The following is a 17,588-nucleotide window of genomic DNA, read 5'->3' on the forward strand; positions in this document are numbered from 1 at the left end:
TACTTGGTCTAACGTTGTCTGTGAGACGGAGTAGTCTTCTATGCTGAGGGTCTCCTTGTTTTTTGAGAGCAGGGAGAAGATGCGTGCGAGGGATGTGAGGGAGGTGGGCAGCTGGTACTGCAGCATGTTGCGGTGTTTTTCTTTTAGTGTGCTGCCAGGCAGCTCCCGCTCGATGAATTCCATCACCGGCCGCAGATCTGGGTCTGGGCCAGCCACCCGCAGGATGATGGTGTAACCATCACCAAACCTGATAAGAATGCAACAAAGCATGTTTCGTTCAACTGAACTGTTGATTTTATAAACTGGAAAACAGTCTCTCTTTTTTTTTTAATTTCTTGTGTGTGAGCTTTTGTGAAAAGCTATCCTGTCATTTATTCCCACCTGTTTTTGAGATGCTGCACACTGCCCAGACAGCGGAACCTGCCGTTGACCATGATGGCCATTCTGGTGCAAAGTGCTTCACACTCCTCCATGCTGTAAATCACACAGGCACACACCAGAATGAGGTTAGTCATGTTGACGTAAATTCCTAAATGAACAACAGTAATACATAGTTTAATTAATTGGATAGATGTCAGTCAGATGTTAAGTCTAACCTGTGGGAGGTCAGGACTACAGATCGTCCCTCTTTGATGATGCTAAGAATTGCGTTCCACAGAGCACGACGTGCTTTAGGATCCATGCCTGTTGTTGGTTCATCCTGTGAACGGGAAACAGCAGATACTCAGTTTACTGAACACACACATCCACTGTCTTCAGTAACTTTTGGGTCACTCTGCTGCACACAAAATAATTCAAAAAGTACTTTGTATTTCTTTGAACATGCTCCACTCACCAGGAACACTACAGGTGGACCTCCTATGAGAGCGATGGCAGTAGATAGTTTCCTCATGTTTCCTCCACTGTAGCTGCCTGCTGCCTTGTCCACATATTTGACCAAGCCCAGCTTCCGGATGCCCCACTCTGCCACCTAGTGGACAGGATAAAGTTTTCATGAGTGTCAACCATCTTCTTTTTCTATTATCATACACAACTACTGATAAACGATAGAGTCTGTTTGTTTATTTGTACCAATAACCCACATAATGCCACAGTGGACTACAAAAAATTATATATTAAAGACCAATACAGTAAGTCCAATACAATATTAATAAATACATAACGTGTTTGTTTGTTGCTGACCTCACAGACTTCCTTCTCAGGCACTCCTCTCAGGATGGCATAAAACTCCAGGTGCTCTCTGCCGGTCAGCAGGTCGTTGATGGCATCAAACTGAGGACAGTAGCCCATGTTCTGATGCACCTCATCTATCTCTGTAGTTACACTGAAGTGAGACAAACACATGAAGAAGAAAATGATTATTTTCAATAGAAAGGACAAATATATATTTTAAACAAAATGCAGCCTTGTACTGAACATTTTCTCACAAAAGAAAGAAAGCTAATTCCCAGAGCCAACTCAGTTTGTTAAAAGAATTTGCTTCAAGTCATTATCTCAACAGAAGCAGGGCGTGCTGGCTTTATTCTGCCTTGATTCAGTATTTATTTCAAGTACCTTTAATTACATAATTGATGCTAAAAATACAGTGTTGTGGCTACTTTCTTCACCCAGTCAGGTAGGATGAATGAACTTGAGGAATATATCTATTTTAATACGAATCTTTGGATTTTTCTTACCTCTTGCCAGCCAGGTAGGCCTCTCCACTGGTGACCATAGAGTCTCCTGTCAGCATTTTAAAGGTGCTGGTTTTCCCTGCTCCATTCACCCCCAGCAAACCAAAGCACTGCAGCAGAAGAAAGTCAACACCAGGATTAATTTTCACAGGAGTACACATATCCTTTACTATATCTTGCACATTGTATCAGGTGATCATGCTGTATCGTCCTCTTACAAATATAATTTTAACAACACACAAACTGTACTATATCGTACCTCTCCAGGGGGGATGCCTACACACAGTCGGTCCACTGCCGGCTTCTGTTTCCTCTTGTAAATCTTGGTGAGCTGTCTGAGCTCCAGGATGTCTGTCTGCCCTCCTCCGCTCAGGATTCTCTGTCGCTCTCTGGCTACGTCCTCATCTTCCTCTCCAATGGGCTTGAGATGACTGGTGGATGACCTGAAAGGTTACAGGCATAAGAGGGAAGAGAGGTCACACTCAGGACACTTAGCTGAATCCTTCACCCAGAGGGAATCCAAATCCCAAATCCCTTAGTTATGGATACTATGTTATGAGGAAAACTCTGGAAGGTGATTTGCTTTTGTCTTTTTTAAGTTGTGTATTGAAGGTTTCACCCACCTGGCCTTGAAGCAGAAGTGGTACTGAATGAGGACAGTGATGCAGAAGAAGATCACGCCCTCTATGGCCATTGCAAACAGGTTCTTTCCCACCATGTCCCAGGCCAGAGGAGAGCGGAACCGGTTTTCACCTACAGAGACACAGGCAGAACCAGAGAACATTTAAACATGTTAAGATTTATTTCCCATATCAAAACTAATGATGAAACATTCGTGGTATTTGGTAGAAGAGGCCTGCTGTAATTACCGAATCTCTCCAAAGCATCAGCCATTGCCTGATTCTTCACCATGTCAATCAGTCCTCTGCCCAGACAGAAGTGAGGGAAGATGAGGAACACGTTCTTTAGGATGTCGTTGATGCCACCAATTTCCTGAAATAGGAAGAAAATGATGTTTAATATTCAATCATGATGGGTAAAGTATTAAACCTCAGTCATTTTTTACTTGGCATTTTACTGACAAGTTTAAATCAGTCGGTTACTTCTCTATCTAAATCAAAATGAAATGGAGACATCATTTACATTGCTTCCAAACAGCTCCAGCACAAATGTGGAGACGCTGCCATTGATTCCTATCAGTATGTTCACGCTCGTCAGAACCACGTAGGCCGTGCTGGGTATCTTGAAGAAGAACGAGGCTGGGTACATCAGAGGGGTGATCGACCATCTGGAGATGAAACGTAGAGATCATGTTAGATGAGAAGAGGTTAGAGAAATAGAGAAAATAAAGAAAGGAAGAGCCAAAAGAAATGGACTGTGTATGTTGAAATTACCCGTAGAGCAGCAGCAGCAGTGCCAACACCGGCAGATTGGTGGAGGAGACGTAGGCGTCTTGTTGGAAACACACGAAGATGATGATGACCAGTGTGGCAGGGACGATGTAATTACACTGCAGGAGCAGAGGAGAAAGAGGCTTTAGTACGTTTTTTTTTTACACTGCATTTCTATGAGGGTAATAATTGTATGATTTCCAGATATGTTTGGAATTTCTCTCGTAATATTTCAAATAGTTTGGGGAGGAGCCAATGGGGCCAAGGGTCAAGCTCTACTGAAATGTCTTACCATATCCCAGATAAAGTTGGCCAGCCAGTAGAGGAAAGGCTGCACGCCGCTGATGAACTGCATGTGTTTGGCCTTGTTCACTCTCTCCTGGATGAGGAAGACTACAAAACTGGCAGGGACAAAGGACATGGCAAAGATCACGCAGATGGAAACCAGCACATCCACTGATGTCGTCATCCTACGAAAAGAAGAACAGAGCAAAGGAAGCGAGAATGAGAAGTGACGTCTCTTAACGAAGGTCAACGAGAGGTTATAACTTTAAAGTGTACCGCGGTATTAACAGTGATACTCACAGTGCGACCTGTGACAACTGCTCCTTGGTGAGGTTGAGCGGGTGATTGTAGGCAGTGATGCCAAACTTGGTGGGGTCTTGGTCGGGTTTCAGACTCGCCCGCAGGATGCCGTTGTTCATGACATTGAGGAAAGAACCGATGCTGTGCCAGCCCTTGTTGTTGAACCAGATCTGGAGATAGAGAGGCATTTTAGTTTGTGTATCCTGAATATAAAGCAGACAGGAAGTTGAGTAGTAGCTTCGTCATCAGCTGAAAGCCACAAATCTGCACAAGAGTAAAGATTACAATATGTATTTCTTAAGTACCTCACACAACTCTCTTCCCAATATATGTTTCCGCCTCTACTCTGTCTCCTTCTTTTTATTCATTTCCTAAATTCACAGGAATATTTCAGCAGCACTTGCTTTACACTGATTCATTTCCTACATGCCTAAAATGTAAAGAATTAATGTGCAAATTAAGGGTTGTCATTACCATTATCCTCAACAAATATAAGTTGATACAAACAAAGAGAAATACACATTATGTGTAGTTCATGTATCAGAAAAAATGAGCAAGAAATGCATCAGCAGCGTGGAGTGAAAGCTTTGCATTTTTAATCTGCCACAGTGCAGAAATCAATCGTTATGCAATCAAATCACACACTCTGAACTGAGTGTGTGAAGCATATTGTGTCCACTCAGCAGCATTGTTGAAGAATTTGGTGAGGAAAGCTTGAAGGTAACCTACTGAGCCACGTGCTGTTGTATAACCAGTGTGTGTGCACGTGTGTGTGTGTGCTAACCTTGACGTTATTCTTGGTGTCCAATCCTTGGATAAAACTGGAGAGACTGTGAAAGAAACGATCTGCTGCAGTTCCCTGGAGGGTGGGAGAAGTAGAGAGACAGAGAGAGAAAGAGGCTTCCTTAGCACATGAGTAAACTGACACTGTTCAGACCTGCAGTAACAGAAGTCTGTTCAAACCAGCTGTAACTGTAACAATATAAAAATATGGAAATACAGCAGTTAGTGTTTTACCCTGACTAGCTGAAACCACATTAGTAAGCTTTCCTTGTACATTAATTTAGTTAATTTAGTTTGTAAAACAATGATGTGATGAAATCTCTTACCCTCTCAAGACGGAAACGTCTTTTCAGTTCAGCAATCGCATCATCAACATCGCCGGTGTGGGACATAAGCTGAGAATTCCTGGCGCCCAGTGAGAATCCACCATATCTGTGTAAAGCACCAACATTTTAATATCAGTGGAAGACAAAGCTGAGATGCAATCAGGTCGATATTATGGACAAAAAAGCTCAAGATGGATCATGTCTGATGATGTACCTGAACTCGTTGACCCAAATCTTGTTCCTTAGGCTGAAAAAAGAAGAACAAAAAATGATTCAGTGCTTAATGCATCGTTACACAATACGATGACGCAAGACTTTGAACTACTTTAAGTGTGTTACAAATGCAAGATGAATGTTACCTCTTGCCAATGATCTGAGCGTAGGTTTTGACCAGATAATCTGAGATGTTTCTGCCGGTCAAATTCTGAAGAGTGTCTTTCTCACTGATCTTCATCTGGATACACAGACAAAACTGTTCATTAACATTTGTTTTTTGAGTTTAGAATTTTGTATTGATGAACACTTTTAAGTTTGACATTTAATTGTTTGAGGTCACTGACCTGTGGTGGTGGGAGTCCCCCAGCACCAGCAGGACACTCTGGAAGCATCCTCTTGCGTCCTTCGCAGCTGCACTCACACAGGGGAGAGGGATTCTCCATGGACCAGTTGCCGTTGTCGAAGATGTCCTTCACACTTTGAGGGACTTGCGGGACCGACCACTCATCTTTAACTGCTGTGCAGGGAGTGTCCCTGGATCACAGAGAAAGACAAGTTTTTATTCATATGTAAAACTGCATGTAGATCTACTTGTATATATTTTTAATTTCCTAAATATGTGTTAACTTTTCTTCTCCAAACTCACGGTATGGGTTGTCCTTCCATACAGCGTGTTCCAAATCCTGGGTTTTCTGTCAGAGCTCCCTGGAGTTTGTTGGTGTGAGGGTCCTCAGGCATGTCGTTACTACAAAGACACAGAGAACCCATTGCCTTTAACTGTCTTGAAGTAGAAATACACAAACAAATAATGTTTAACAATCAGAATGAATTAAGCTGTCCAGCTGCTGAGATTGTGTTAAGACTATAAGAACATGTGCAATCATCTGGACACCTCTACTACTCATTGATTATTACAGTATCTAAAATAGCTCTATCAGCAATTCATAACACCATAATCCTTTGAAACTTGGATTTTGATTTGTTAATTCACCGTAGTTTTAATAAAACCCTTTAACATCTGTGTTGAGCGCAGTTGTGAGCATTGGTATGTTGCTAAGCTTTTGAGCTTAAAATACATTCCTACCGTAACATGCAAACCGTAGTGCAGTTAGGTAACCTTTTACATATTTAATGAGTTGTGCACTTTGTAGATGGAAATAGCACGTTTATTTAAAGAATAAGCTTTATTTGTTTCTTTTTCTCGACAGAGAAAGAGAATGATTTGAGTGCTTTGACAGATAAATGTATAGAACGTGCAGAATATCTGTTTTGTACAAGAATTAGAGATAAATTAATGAAAATGCAATTTTTCCAGAAAGACGGATTGATATTTTTACCTAATAAAGGTAAACTGTTCTCCATACATGCTGGGATCCAGAGCCAGACTTGGGTACTTCCCAAATGGAGGGACAATCAGACTGAACACCAGGGCAATACACACAAACACAGCTGGGAGAACAATCTGAAAAGAGGCATGACATTGTTGTGAGAATTTTGTGTGGTTGATGCAAGGCAGAAAAACCTAGATTGACAACATGTTCGTCTTCATGAAAATAGCAGCAGTATACCTGAGCAAAGAAGCCTTTCCTGGAGCGCCGGGCATAGAGAAATCGTTTCCAGAGTAGTGCAACAAACTGCTGTCTCTTCAAACTCCAGCCTTTGACCTGGTATGAGCCTTTGCCATCTGTTCCACTGAGCCAGTCGGTCTCACGGGATTCTAGACACAGACGACACAACACACGTGAGCAAACTTGTCCTGTCTGTGTCCTGATTTTGTGATATTGCTACTAAGTTGAACTGAACGTCTGCAACTGCAAATTGTTTTCTTTGCTTTGCAACATAAATCAATATATGATATATATATAATATACGATTTATGCTTCCTTTATGGAAAAATACAGCTTTGTGTACAAACAAAGAGTAAAAGCAATCATAGCAGTGTGACTGTTGCTATCATTGCACTGCATGCTGGGTAGTGCAGTTCTACCTGGGTCACCTTCAGAGTCGTTGAAGTCAAAGTCGTCCTCGGTGAAAGGCTTCAGGCAGCTCTGGTGGTCTCCAAACGCATGATGACGACGAGTCCTTGTCGGCACAACTCCATCTGCAGCCACATGAGCATACACATGTTCATTTTAACTATCTGAGGTTCAAGTCTTCTCTTTTGTTTAAAGATATATCTGCAATAATCCAATGACCTAAAAGAAATTACTGATTCTACTAATTTATGTCCAAAACACGGGTGTAACAATGTTTTTAAATGATGTCCATCTTGAAAATGCTTCATAAATCTCACCTGAGAGCTCAACATCCACCCCGCTGTCCTCAGCCACTTTCAAGAAAATCTGCAGAGTTGGAAGACATGCGATTAAAGCACTGGCAGAAGCATATAAACAACAAATCAAAAGGATATTTTTGAAAAATCCATCCACACAAAACATATTTTACATCAGTTTCATCCTACTTTGGATCATAATTACTATGAAAGCTCAAGTTACACCAGACAACTGTTCCTTACCTCCTCCAGGGTGGTATCAGATATTCCATAGCTGGATATTCCCAGGTCGGTGAGACGGTCATCCAGCTCGTGGAAGAGCTCCACAAAGGCTCCGTCTTTAGCTGACTGGTAGGGCAAGACATAGGTGATTTCGTGGCCAAGGTCTTCAACAAGACGAGCCTCAGGGACATGCTTGAATATCACATTGGAGATGAGGGACACATCTGTAGGAAAGAAATACGCAGAAAGGGTGAGAGGTTGGTGAGCAGGAATTATAAAACATCAATGTCTTATGCCTTCCAAAGGTCATTTAAAAGCATTACAATTGTCTGCCTCTGAAGTAGCCAACTGAGTGTCACTTCTTACCAATAGTGGTGGTTTCACTCTCTGGTTCGCTACCAAGACCGGCATCTGAGCTGCTCTCTGATACACTGTCCTCCTGAAACAAAGACAAAGAAGAAAAAATGTTACATTGTTGTCTTTAACAACGCTGGAAGTGAGATAACTTGTTCTTCACAACATCTCTCGTACCTTCTCAGTCTTCTTGCTGTAGGAGACGGTGCTGGCTGAATTCCTGCAAGACTGAAGTGTCAAGTCGTAGTCTCTCTTAACCAGAGTCAGGTAGTAGCCTGTGCCCAGGTGGGTCTTCAGGAAGAGTGAGGAGCCTACGCAACACAGCTTGCCGTGAGAGATGATGGCAATGCGGTCACCCAGGATGTCTGCCTCGTCCATGTGATGAGTAGACAGGATGATGGTGCGGCCTGACAGAGGATCAGAGGGACAAACACACTCAGCTTACAAACTACAGAATTAATTAGATCAAATACTGAATATAATTAATAACCACTGTTACTGACTAATTATCAGTTGTGTTTACCTTGTCTGTATTTAAGCAGCAGGTCCCAGATGCCCCTGCGTGCGTAGGGATCGACGCCAGCAGTAGGTTCATCCAGGATCACAACCTTTGAGCCCCCAACAAAAGCCAGGGCCACGGACAGCTTCCTCTGCATCCCTCCTACAGAGACAACAGGAAGATAAGACAGTTTTCAAAACCACTATCTACATGAAATCCCTCTGTGAAGCATTACTTGTGAAAACATGAAGAAATTCAAAATAATGAAACTGACCGGACAGTGTGCTGGTGCGGGAATGACGTTTGTGAGGCAGACCCACGTCATTCACGATTTGTTCCATCTCGGCCTTCACCTTCTCCTCCGGCAGCCCCTTCAGACGGGCGTAGAACCAGATGTGTTCCTCCACAGTCAGCCTGCATTACAGCAAACCAACAACTCAGATATGAACAAAAAACACAAGAGGCTACAAGTGAGCAAAGGATTTAGTTCTTGATGCTGTATACGTACATGCTGAAGAGCACGTTGTGCTGAGGACAGACGCCCAGATTCTGCCGAATGGTGCTGAGTTCGGTTCGGATGTCCCTGCCGTGGATATAGGCTGTGCCCGATGTGGGTGGAAACAAGCCCGTCAGGATTGACCTATCAGAAAGTGGGCAGGGATGCAACAGTCACCACCACATACTATCTCAACTGAGTAGATTTCAAAAACTAGTTTCAGATGCTTGTAAATGTACTGCAGATAATTTGTGTGTAATCTTACATAGTAGTGGTCTTGCCCGCTCCATTGTGGCCGAGGAAGGAGGTTATCTGCCCCTTATAGAACTTCAGTGACAGTCCGTCTACAGCCAGCTTGTTTCCATGGCTGTAGACCTTCACCAGATTCTCGATGTAAACACCTGGCTCAATGTGGCTCGGCTCCTCCTCACTGCACACGGCTGTGGGTAGAATAAAGACGATAAAGACATTATAGCAATAATGTCAGCTGAGGTTTGAAAAGACGCATAAAGGTGGGGATCATCCAGCTGCAGTTTTGTGACAATATTTCCGTGATAATAGATTTATATTTGATAATTTCTCAGGAAACATAAAGATAAATATAAAGTAATAATTGTAATGATATGTACCTTCAGCATTGCCCTTCTTTGACAGAGGAGTGGAGATGTTGTTGTTCTCCTTTTCTCCACACCAGTATGTTCTGGTGAAAGGGAAATACCAAGGCCTGGGGATCCCATACTGACCTGGAATACAGTGAATTGTTTTGTTTTCAGTGACACACACCAAAACAACTCCCACTATTTATTGGTACATCATTGATTTATCACTTTAATGAAAAAATACCACAATTGTAAATCATATCCCCAACTTACCAGGGAACACAGCTTCGATGTACCAGGTCATTATTCCGTAGAGCACGGCGTCAAACAGCATCAGGCAGATGGAGGTGGTCAGGTTGTAGCTGTCTTCCTCCAGAGGGCTGGCCAGCAGGTTCGACCACTGGATGCCCACCCCTTGTTCCTCAAACAGGGCAAAGTACTCACAGCCAAAACCAAAAGCCACAGGAGACAGCAGACTCTGGTGGAAGAGCAGAGAAGCCAGAGTTAAGCTGAGAGAAAAAAATAACGCTCAACACAAAATATTGTATGCATTCATATGTATATATTAAATTTATTCCACACACCACTACTATTTTTGCTCCAAAGCCCACATAGTCTTGCCAGGCGACACACAACACGTAGGGCAGGTAGAGCGTGAAGTAAATAATCCCACCGCAGGCGGCTGCCAAATTGGCGCGAGAGAACAGGGTGCTGATGAGGAAACACTGCATGATGGTCACAACGCCGAAGGATCCCAGGAAAAGAAACACCACGCCTGAGTCACTGTAAGGCAGCAGGTTTCCCATCTGAGAGGGGTGACGGGGGACAAAAAAAAGAAAATGAAATAGTTTCCTGGTTACAGCAGTATGACATCACTTGTTTCCCACAATTCGATGACATTTCTAGTGAATGAGGTGATGTGATTACGGATAAACAGAGTGACTATCGAGTTACATGTTGAGTATAAACATCTGCAATGATCAGTTTGAATATGGTCATTTGTTTTCTGCAATTTGCTGACATTCCCGCATGATGACAAAGTGCCTTCACATGTATGTGTGTGTGCACATACCTTCAATAACATCACCAACAAGCCAGCGCTGATCAGGAGTGGGATTAAACTGCTGATGAACCAGCTGAGCCACAAGGTGCCGTTGTTTAGTCCCATGATCCTCATGGTCTCCTTGAGCCGGGCCTCCTTCTCGTATACCACGCCTTTGATGATGATGGCTACTGAGTACATCCACGCCAAGGTCATGAAGAGAGGCATTGACCGACTCATCACCCGCAGGAAACTGTGATAAAAGTAAGAAAAATGGTTACAGTTTAAACTAACTGTACAGTAGAAGGTGCAACTGGTGTCTAAATTTGCACAGCGTTAACTTACATGTCATCAACATAGCAGGGGTAGGGCATCTGCTGAATGTAGATGCCCGTCTTCTCCTTGCTGCCAGTGAGGGCTCTGATGATTCCATGCTCAATGACGTCCTGCAGGTAAGAAAATCCGCCCCAGACATACCGAAGGTCCTCGAAGGGGTCTGCCCTGGGACCGGGGTCCCAATAGCTGCAAAGCAAGATGAAATTGGTAAGCTCATAAACATTTACAAAAATCAGCAAAGGGTCTGCAACTGAATATCAGCTCCTTACCCATCTTTAATCTTGTTTGTCCTCTCCACATTATCAATGTCCATGCGGATCTTATAGTTGACGTTGGGAGGCAGGTCAGTGCTGTTGCTATGGGCGATGTCAGGGAACACGATTCCAGCCCAGAACTTCTGGTTGTTCAAAAGACCCATGGACTTGTTGACCAGTCTCTCCTCATTGGCCACTGGCTCCAGCTTGTCCAGGTTCACACACTGTAAAGAAAAACAGACGGGTTATTTTACTCTGAGATGTAACATTTACAAGAGGTGTTGTTGGGTCTAAGTGGTGTGTGAAGGTCTGTGCCAACCAGTTACAGAAGGATGGTAAAAGAAAACAAGAGAGTCAAAAGCAGAAGAGTTTCAAGCTTTATCTCTAGACAAGCTGAATGTCCTTCATGGAAGTGTTTTTTTAATTAAGAGCATCTTATAAGTAGTGAAAATGTTCTGGTCTTAATGGCAAGGTTATGATTATAATTAATCGGAGCCTCATCAAACGTTCTGGGTGTCTGCTCCAAACAAACTAATGAACTCCTCAACCCTAATCATAAATATTCCTGCTCACACAGTCACGTGCAGTTCTCCCACATATTGTTCACAAGCTCATAATAACAATGAACTCTATACCCTCTTACACAAACTCCTGTGCCTTGTGTGGACACCTAGTAACCACACCAGGGTTGTTTAGCTAATTTGTTGAGACCTCCCACAGATTAGCCTTTCACATAGCTGACATAAGCTGACTTATACCATCTTGCCTCACACTGTGTGAGAAGCCAATGAGCTCAGGGAGCATAATGAAAATACAGCAGGAGCACTCCTAATGCTGCAGGCATGACAGTCATGTACGGTTGTATGAGGCCTTGACATAGTTTTTAATGTAAGGAATGTGGTTTACACACGTTATCTGATCTCCTTAAAGGGTTAGGCACAGTCAGTAGGTCAGTAGATTGTTTGCAGCATTGCTAGACACTCAAAGACATTTCATGGTGTTATGAATTCATGTGATAACTAGCTGACCTCAAGTTACGGTTTAAAATTCCTTCTGTCTAAATGTTTATTGCCTGTGCATTTTATTAGATTATCCATACTAGTATTAGGAGCCATAGGAAAGTCTTGGATCATGAGGTGGATTCAAACCCACAATGAAATCAGCTAGAAGGTCATCATTTTATCACTTGTCTACATCATCAGTCTGTGGAATGGAAGACATCATTACTCACTTAGATAATCTGATCATTATGGATTACATCATTATATATCAGAGGTCCATCACAAGGCTATTAGTTCACATTTACCGCTAAACCTTGATGCTCATTTTATAGACGTCTCAATGAAGAATGTCGCTGACACAGATAAGTAAGACAACAATTCACTAAGGCACAAACAATCGATTAAGATTTGGCCAGAGTTCAGTGGTGGCTGTTTTTCGCTTCGGCTTGGCTCTGTCATAGTGACCCATAACACAGAGGCAGGGAGCAGTGAGATACACAGCACGGAGGTGATTCGATTTGGTGAAGGAAGGAAGGGGAGAGAACATTTGATTTCAAGGCTTTTTATAGTTGTGTTGGAGCTAAACGCTGTGCAATTACCTATTTGGGCAAACAGTATTTAACCTATTTCCCACTAGGTTTTCTTACATCTTGACCTAAATGGAAGATATTAGATAACATCTATTATACAGACACAACTTGAGACCCATACAAATGTGGGTTTATTGTCTCTGTCCCTGTAAACAAGAGCTGCCTGCTACACAGTAATAGAATTTTACATGTCTGTATATGAAAACATAACATGCTCTACATTCTTTGTCTTTGAGGTCAACTTCTGTTTGACATTTTATGCAATGAATATGTTCAATTTCAATACACTAATACACTAACCTCCATGAAGCGTGAGATTGTCTGTATGGCTTGGTCGGTTTCGTTGAAGACATCTCTCCAGGTATAGGCGGATCCTTTAGGCCTTTGGTCCTCTGAGACCTTAGACAGGAAGGCCGACACATCTGACACACGCCACTCAGTCCCACTGAGCTGGGCATTAAAAAACGCAGCACTGGCGTTATTCTGGAGCAGGGTCTGCAAAAAAGAAGGTTTATATTGTTAATTATAGAGAGCCAATGAACGATTACCTTTTATGATAAAGAAAACCTAAAATAGGAAAGAGGTCACAGGTGGCTCAGAGTCTTCATGTCATAAGACTTTATTTATTAACCTATGTCTTCTTCAGCTATAAAATGAAGGTCACAAAACTGAAAAATATAAACAGTGAATAATCACTGTATGTCTTTAGGCTTGTTTGGTTCTGTGACCTTTATTACCGATGTGTGTTTGTGTATCTCGTTGTGTGGCTTGTGACCTAATTTACTGTCATTAGATTTTTTGTTACGTCTGTTCCAGCCTTTATTCAAATTCATTATCTCTATTATCACAGCCATTTCCTGTTCCCCATGCAGAGACAACTATTACATGACAGACACTGGCTAAAATAGCAGAGACAGACTGTACAAAATGGAAAATTAAGTGTTAGTAATACAAATGGTGGTTCATCAGACAGAAACATTACTCAAAGTTTTCTATTTTAATGTTTTAATTGTTATTTAGAGGTCCTGGACTGTGTATAGATGTTCTTCGCAAATATCTCACAATGTATTGTACTTTACAGTATCACCTTTTGCCACTAGGTGGAAGTGGTGCTCATGCAATTTGCATATGAAACCAGGAGTGATGCGCATTTCTCGGCAGGAAGAGCCATGTTAAGAGCTGTATGGAATCTGATACAGACTTTTTGCATAAGAACACGGTAGCAAATGGCTCATTCTGGTAGAGTGACAGTAATGTCATACCCACTGTATACATACCACTGTGTGTGCTTGTCTCCATTTGATGTCAACAGAGCGACGACAAATGGTTTAAATGAGGCCAAGTTTATGGTTTCACACTGCTGCATGACCTGCATTCTATTACCACGTTTAATATTCCTCTGTATTTTGTTTTAATTAGTCAGGTTTTATGGTTGACCTTAATTCTTTGGCCCTTCCGGCTGAATTTTCTGTCTGGATATTAGTCGCTCATTTTTCTCGTTCTTGCATTTCACAAGACACCAGCGAGTATGAAAAATTTACATGTCTTTGTTTGTGTCCTCTTTCTTCATAGTTGCAAGTTCTTTAATCATCCCGTGCAGAGCCAACAAGAGGATACACTCATTATGTGACATCCGGTGCAGTCAGACATTCTGTAATATAATCACTATGTGAATCTGTACTAGAGCAGTCTGGGTGTAGACCTCTGCAGAGGCTTCAGAAGTTGAATGGTCCTTCCTACATCACATAATTATGTTGAAGTGACAGAGATGCACAGATTACTGCCTTCAAACCCCTCCTGTAAACAGGAAGAAGACAGAGAACACACCTATGTGTGTCTGTGTGTGTACGTGTGTATTGGCAGTGCATCCCACTCACCCTGACCATGTCCATTTCCTCGCTGTTCTCCATAAAGTTCCAAACTTTGGGCTTCATCTCCTCCCACATCCCTCCGAGGTCCCTCAGCACGCCGAGCTCCTGGAAGGTCTTATTAACCTGCAACACACGCAAACACTCTCAGTCTCATTCAGCGGGGCTTCATTCATGATTCTGATGGGGATTATAAAGATGAGAGGGGGCTTTTGTACCTCATGGATGATTCTCTGTGTGGCTGGAGTGTCTGGGGTGTACAGGATCTTCCCCATGAGCAGAGGCTTAAGAGCTCTCCAGATCATCCTGGATATGGGGCTGGACTCCAGGTTCCGCATCATGTTGTTACAGTACGGAGCTGGAATATAAAAACAGAGACATGTTGAGTCTTGAACCTTGTCTGTCATCCTTTTGTAAATGACTGACCTTGGACAAAAAAAGGTTGCTTCAGGTGGTTTGGACACGTACTGGAAGAGTTGTCGTAAGCAGAAAGAGGTTCATTGTCGCTGTCGTTGCCATGGTTTCCGAATAGTGCCTTGTAGTTGTTGTCTTCATACCAGTTAAGAGACTTGATTTTGAGGCCGCCTCCTTCAGGGTGTCCACATACGATACGTGACACAGCCTGGTACATCTGGTTTGGAGAGCCTGTGGCATTCGCAGTTAGATACAGGATCTCCTTACGCATGTCCTTCCAACTCTTCATACTGGCGAGCTGGACAGAGAGACCCAAACAGAAACATTAGCATGATGGTGGTTGGCCGATGGTACATAATGTATACACACAGTATATGTAGAGTGTGTCATTTCAAGGGGACAAAAATACATTCAGACACATCTCCAAGAGCCATGCAGCACATTTCAGATGATAAACATTGCCTCTAAGCATTAAACAATCTAATATTTAAATCACTAATGCTCTCACTTTGTGATATGTTGCTGGGGGTTATTTTTATGGTCACACTTTAGGGTTAAATTACAGGGGTTATGAAAAGTTGTACTTTTTCACTCTGTAGAAAATGATGTAAATACACAGATCCATTTTGTGAAAGGAGCCCTAAATGACATCAGCCTCCAGCAACAGAACAAGGTCCCTCTGTGCTGTTCACGAGTCTGCTGAATCTACTGCATGTCATATCTGCTCCATGTGTCATCACAGCTGTGTTTCAACTTGTTGTGTACATGCTTCATCCTTCAGGGAATCTGTCATGTCGCATATACTGTAACTCACAGTGTGAAAAGTGAAATGAATACATCTCCATCTACATTAGAAAGGCTATCACCTGTCACAACAGAGGCAGCTTATAAGAAGCCCCCATGTATGTGTGAGAGTGTGCTGTGCATGACGCTGTAGTTTTGGAGCTATTGAAGGTTATCAGCTGCACTATGAGTGGTATTCTAGACATGGGAGTCAAGTGCTGCGCTGCTGGGTGGAGACACTTAGCACTTAGCCGTCTGCCTGACTAAGATAAATTTAACTGCTGTACCCAGTCCTGTCTCCCCCCGCGCGCGCGTGTGTGTGTGTGTGTGTGTGTGTCTCTCTCTAGAGGAGAGGTCAGATAGCATGTAGCACATCATTTGGACTGTTACTTGCCTGTTATCACACTGTTTCTTACGTAAAAGGCAACCATGATGTATGTTGGTGGAGTTTTGTGAAACAATACCACCAAGTCTTCAGTATAAGTTAAGTATTTTTGGAGAAGTTAGATGAACTAAACTACATAAGTTTCAATATTTCACATTAATGCACAAAGTATTTCTCTCCTTTTTTTCCTGCTGTTCAGGAATTCTTCTTTTTTTATTTTTTTTTTACATCTACCCAGTTGAGTCTAAACAGATCTCATATTTGTTTTATTTTCATGTTCATCATACCGACAAAACCATTTCCTCTGGTCACCAGAGAAACTATCTTTAATATTCTACCAACATCAGCAAAGAAGCCGGTGTTACATAATGCGGAAGGGAGTACTGAGTTCATTTTGGTTCACACAGAGGTTACTATAGGTCAAGAGACAAGTCGCCACAAGTTCCCCGTTGATGTCTCAAAACTGGTCAACTGCACATGCAATTATGTCAGCAACTCGTGATAGGGAAGGAATGAAAGGAGGGGTTCTGTGTTATCGTGCAAGTAAAACAAAGAAAGGGTGGAAGAAGAGGGAAGCTTTTGTTTCCTAAGCGTGAACTGCGGGAGGCTGCTTGGGCTTACGATAAGCTCCAGCTACGAGTGCGAGGAATAGAAGCCGAGTAAATCACACCTTTTCCTGAGGTGGATTTGGGAAGGAGTAAGAGATAGCTGACAAGCAACTGAGAGATAAAGAAAGAAAGAAAGACAGAAAGACAGAAAGAAAGAAAGAAAGAAAGAAAGAAAGAAAGAAAGAAAGAAAGAAAGAAAGAAAAAGAAAGAAATGGGATTGCAGCAGAGCAGAGGTGGAAATGAGCACAGAAGGCTGGATGGCAGAGAACAAAGAGAGGTTACTATCGGTCATTCTCCAAATAGGCAAACCTCCGCAGGCGCCATAAGTAGAGCGTTATTATACTGACAATTGTTGCTGAGAACACATCACTCACTGACATACAAACACACATGCACGCACAAACACATTAGCAGGCGGACACGCCATGCACGGCTGTTTCAGAACAAATAACACTGTTTCCTGAGTGGACTGTGTAATTTCAAATCAACTAGTGTTGCCCAGTCTGCAGCATGTCATTCTTATTCTGCCCGTCGACAAGATATTCAACACTGTTTTCCAACAAAGCGAAAGTGAGACTGAGAGAACTGTTGCGTCTCGGATCACCAATGTGCACGCACATACACACACACAAGCCCTCCCTGAGAATGTTCTGTATGCCGTTGCTTTGCAGCTGAGTGTGCAGCCACATCACATCGTCTCTTTCCTGCTCTTTCACCCGCAAAGAACTGTGTCTGTGCGTGTTGTGATGCACTGGGAGCATATCTGGGTATGGGTGTTGGTGGTTTTCTTGTTTGGCTGTCTGTGAGTGTTCATGCATTGTAAAGGTCTCAGGGTGTGTATGTGTTGCATATGAACTTGTAAATGTAAGTATGTCTTGTTGTTGCCTGAG

The 17,588-nt window shown here is 42.6% G+C and overlaps 1 protein-coding gene across 4 annotated transcripts in view; it reads right to left on the reverse strand.

The window, feature by feature from the left end:
* Positions 1-17,588, reverse strand: part of LOC125885909 (phospholipid-transporting ATPase ABCA1-like) — a 39,096-nt gene that overhangs the window by 1,813 nt on the left and 19,695 nt on the right. For 3 of the 4 annotated variants that reach the window (XM_049571729.1, XM_049571730.1, XM_049571731.1), the window contains exons 9-48: positions 14,976-15,219; positions 14,726-14,865; positions 14,517-14,633; positions 12,940-13,134; positions 11,064-11,272; positions 10,804-10,980; positions 10,489-10,711; positions 10,001-10,222; positions 9,690-9,894; positions 9,447-9,560; positions 9,083-9,257; positions 8,830-8,961; positions 8,596-8,735; positions 8,346-8,483; positions 8,000-8,229; positions 7,835-7,907; positions 7,490-7,692; positions 7,268-7,316; positions 6,962-7,075; positions 6,543-6,691; positions 6,312-6,436; positions 5,621-5,719; positions 5,319-5,508; positions 5,118-5,212; positions 4,973-5,005; positions 4,759-4,864; positions 4,434-4,508; positions 3,650-3,819; positions 3,357-3,534; positions 3,068-3,183; positions 2,817-2,961; positions 2,543-2,666; positions 2,297-2,426; positions 1,933-2,116; positions 1,677-1,783; positions 1,183-1,324; positions 836-970; positions 597-700; positions 382-474; positions 4-247 (exon numbers count right to left, since the gene is read on the reverse strand). In XM_049571729.1, the coding sequence (XP_049427686.1) occupies positions 4-247; positions 382-474; positions 597-700; positions 836-970; positions 1,183-1,324; positions 1,677-1,783; positions 1,933-2,116; positions 2,297-2,426; positions 2,543-2,666; positions 2,817-2,961; positions 3,068-3,183; positions 3,357-3,534; positions 3,650-3,819; positions 4,434-4,508; positions 4,759-4,864; positions 4,973-5,005; positions 5,118-5,212; positions 5,319-5,508; positions 5,621-5,719; positions 6,312-6,436; positions 6,543-6,691; positions 6,962-7,075; positions 7,268-7,316; positions 7,490-7,692; positions 7,835-7,907; positions 8,000-8,229; positions 8,346-8,483; positions 8,596-8,735; positions 8,830-8,961; positions 9,083-9,257; positions 9,447-9,560; positions 9,690-9,894; positions 10,001-10,222; positions 10,489-10,711; positions 10,804-10,980; positions 11,064-11,272; positions 12,940-13,134; positions 14,517-14,633; positions 14,726-14,865; positions 14,976-15,219 (5,844 nt within the window). The remainder of the gene's footprint in view (positions 1-3; positions 248-381; positions 475-596; positions 701-835; positions 971-1,182; positions 1,325-1,676; positions 1,784-1,932; positions 2,117-2,296; positions 2,427-2,542; positions 2,667-2,816; positions 2,962-3,067; positions 3,184-3,356; positions 3,535-3,649; positions 3,820-4,433; positions 4,509-4,758; positions 4,865-4,972; positions 5,006-5,117; positions 5,213-5,318; positions 5,509-5,620; positions 5,720-6,311; positions 6,437-6,542; positions 6,692-6,961; positions 7,076-7,267; positions 7,317-7,489; positions 7,693-7,834; positions 7,908-7,999; positions 8,230-8,345; positions 8,484-8,595; positions 8,736-8,829; positions 8,962-9,082; positions 9,258-9,446; positions 9,561-9,689; positions 9,895-10,000; positions 10,223-10,488; positions 10,712-10,803; positions 10,981-11,063; positions 11,273-12,939; positions 13,135-14,516; positions 14,634-14,725; positions 14,866-14,975; positions 15,220-17,588) is intronic. The other variant, XM_049571732.1, reaches the window with a different exon arrangement.

This window comes from Epinephelus fuscoguttatus, linkage group LG3 (genome assembly GCF_011397635.1).
Source record: "Epinephelus fuscoguttatus linkage group LG3, E.fuscoguttatus.final_Chr_v1".
Classification (NCBI taxonomy): domain Eukaryota; kingdom Metazoa; phylum Chordata; class Actinopteri; order Perciformes; family Serranidae; genus Epinephelus; species Epinephelus fuscoguttatus.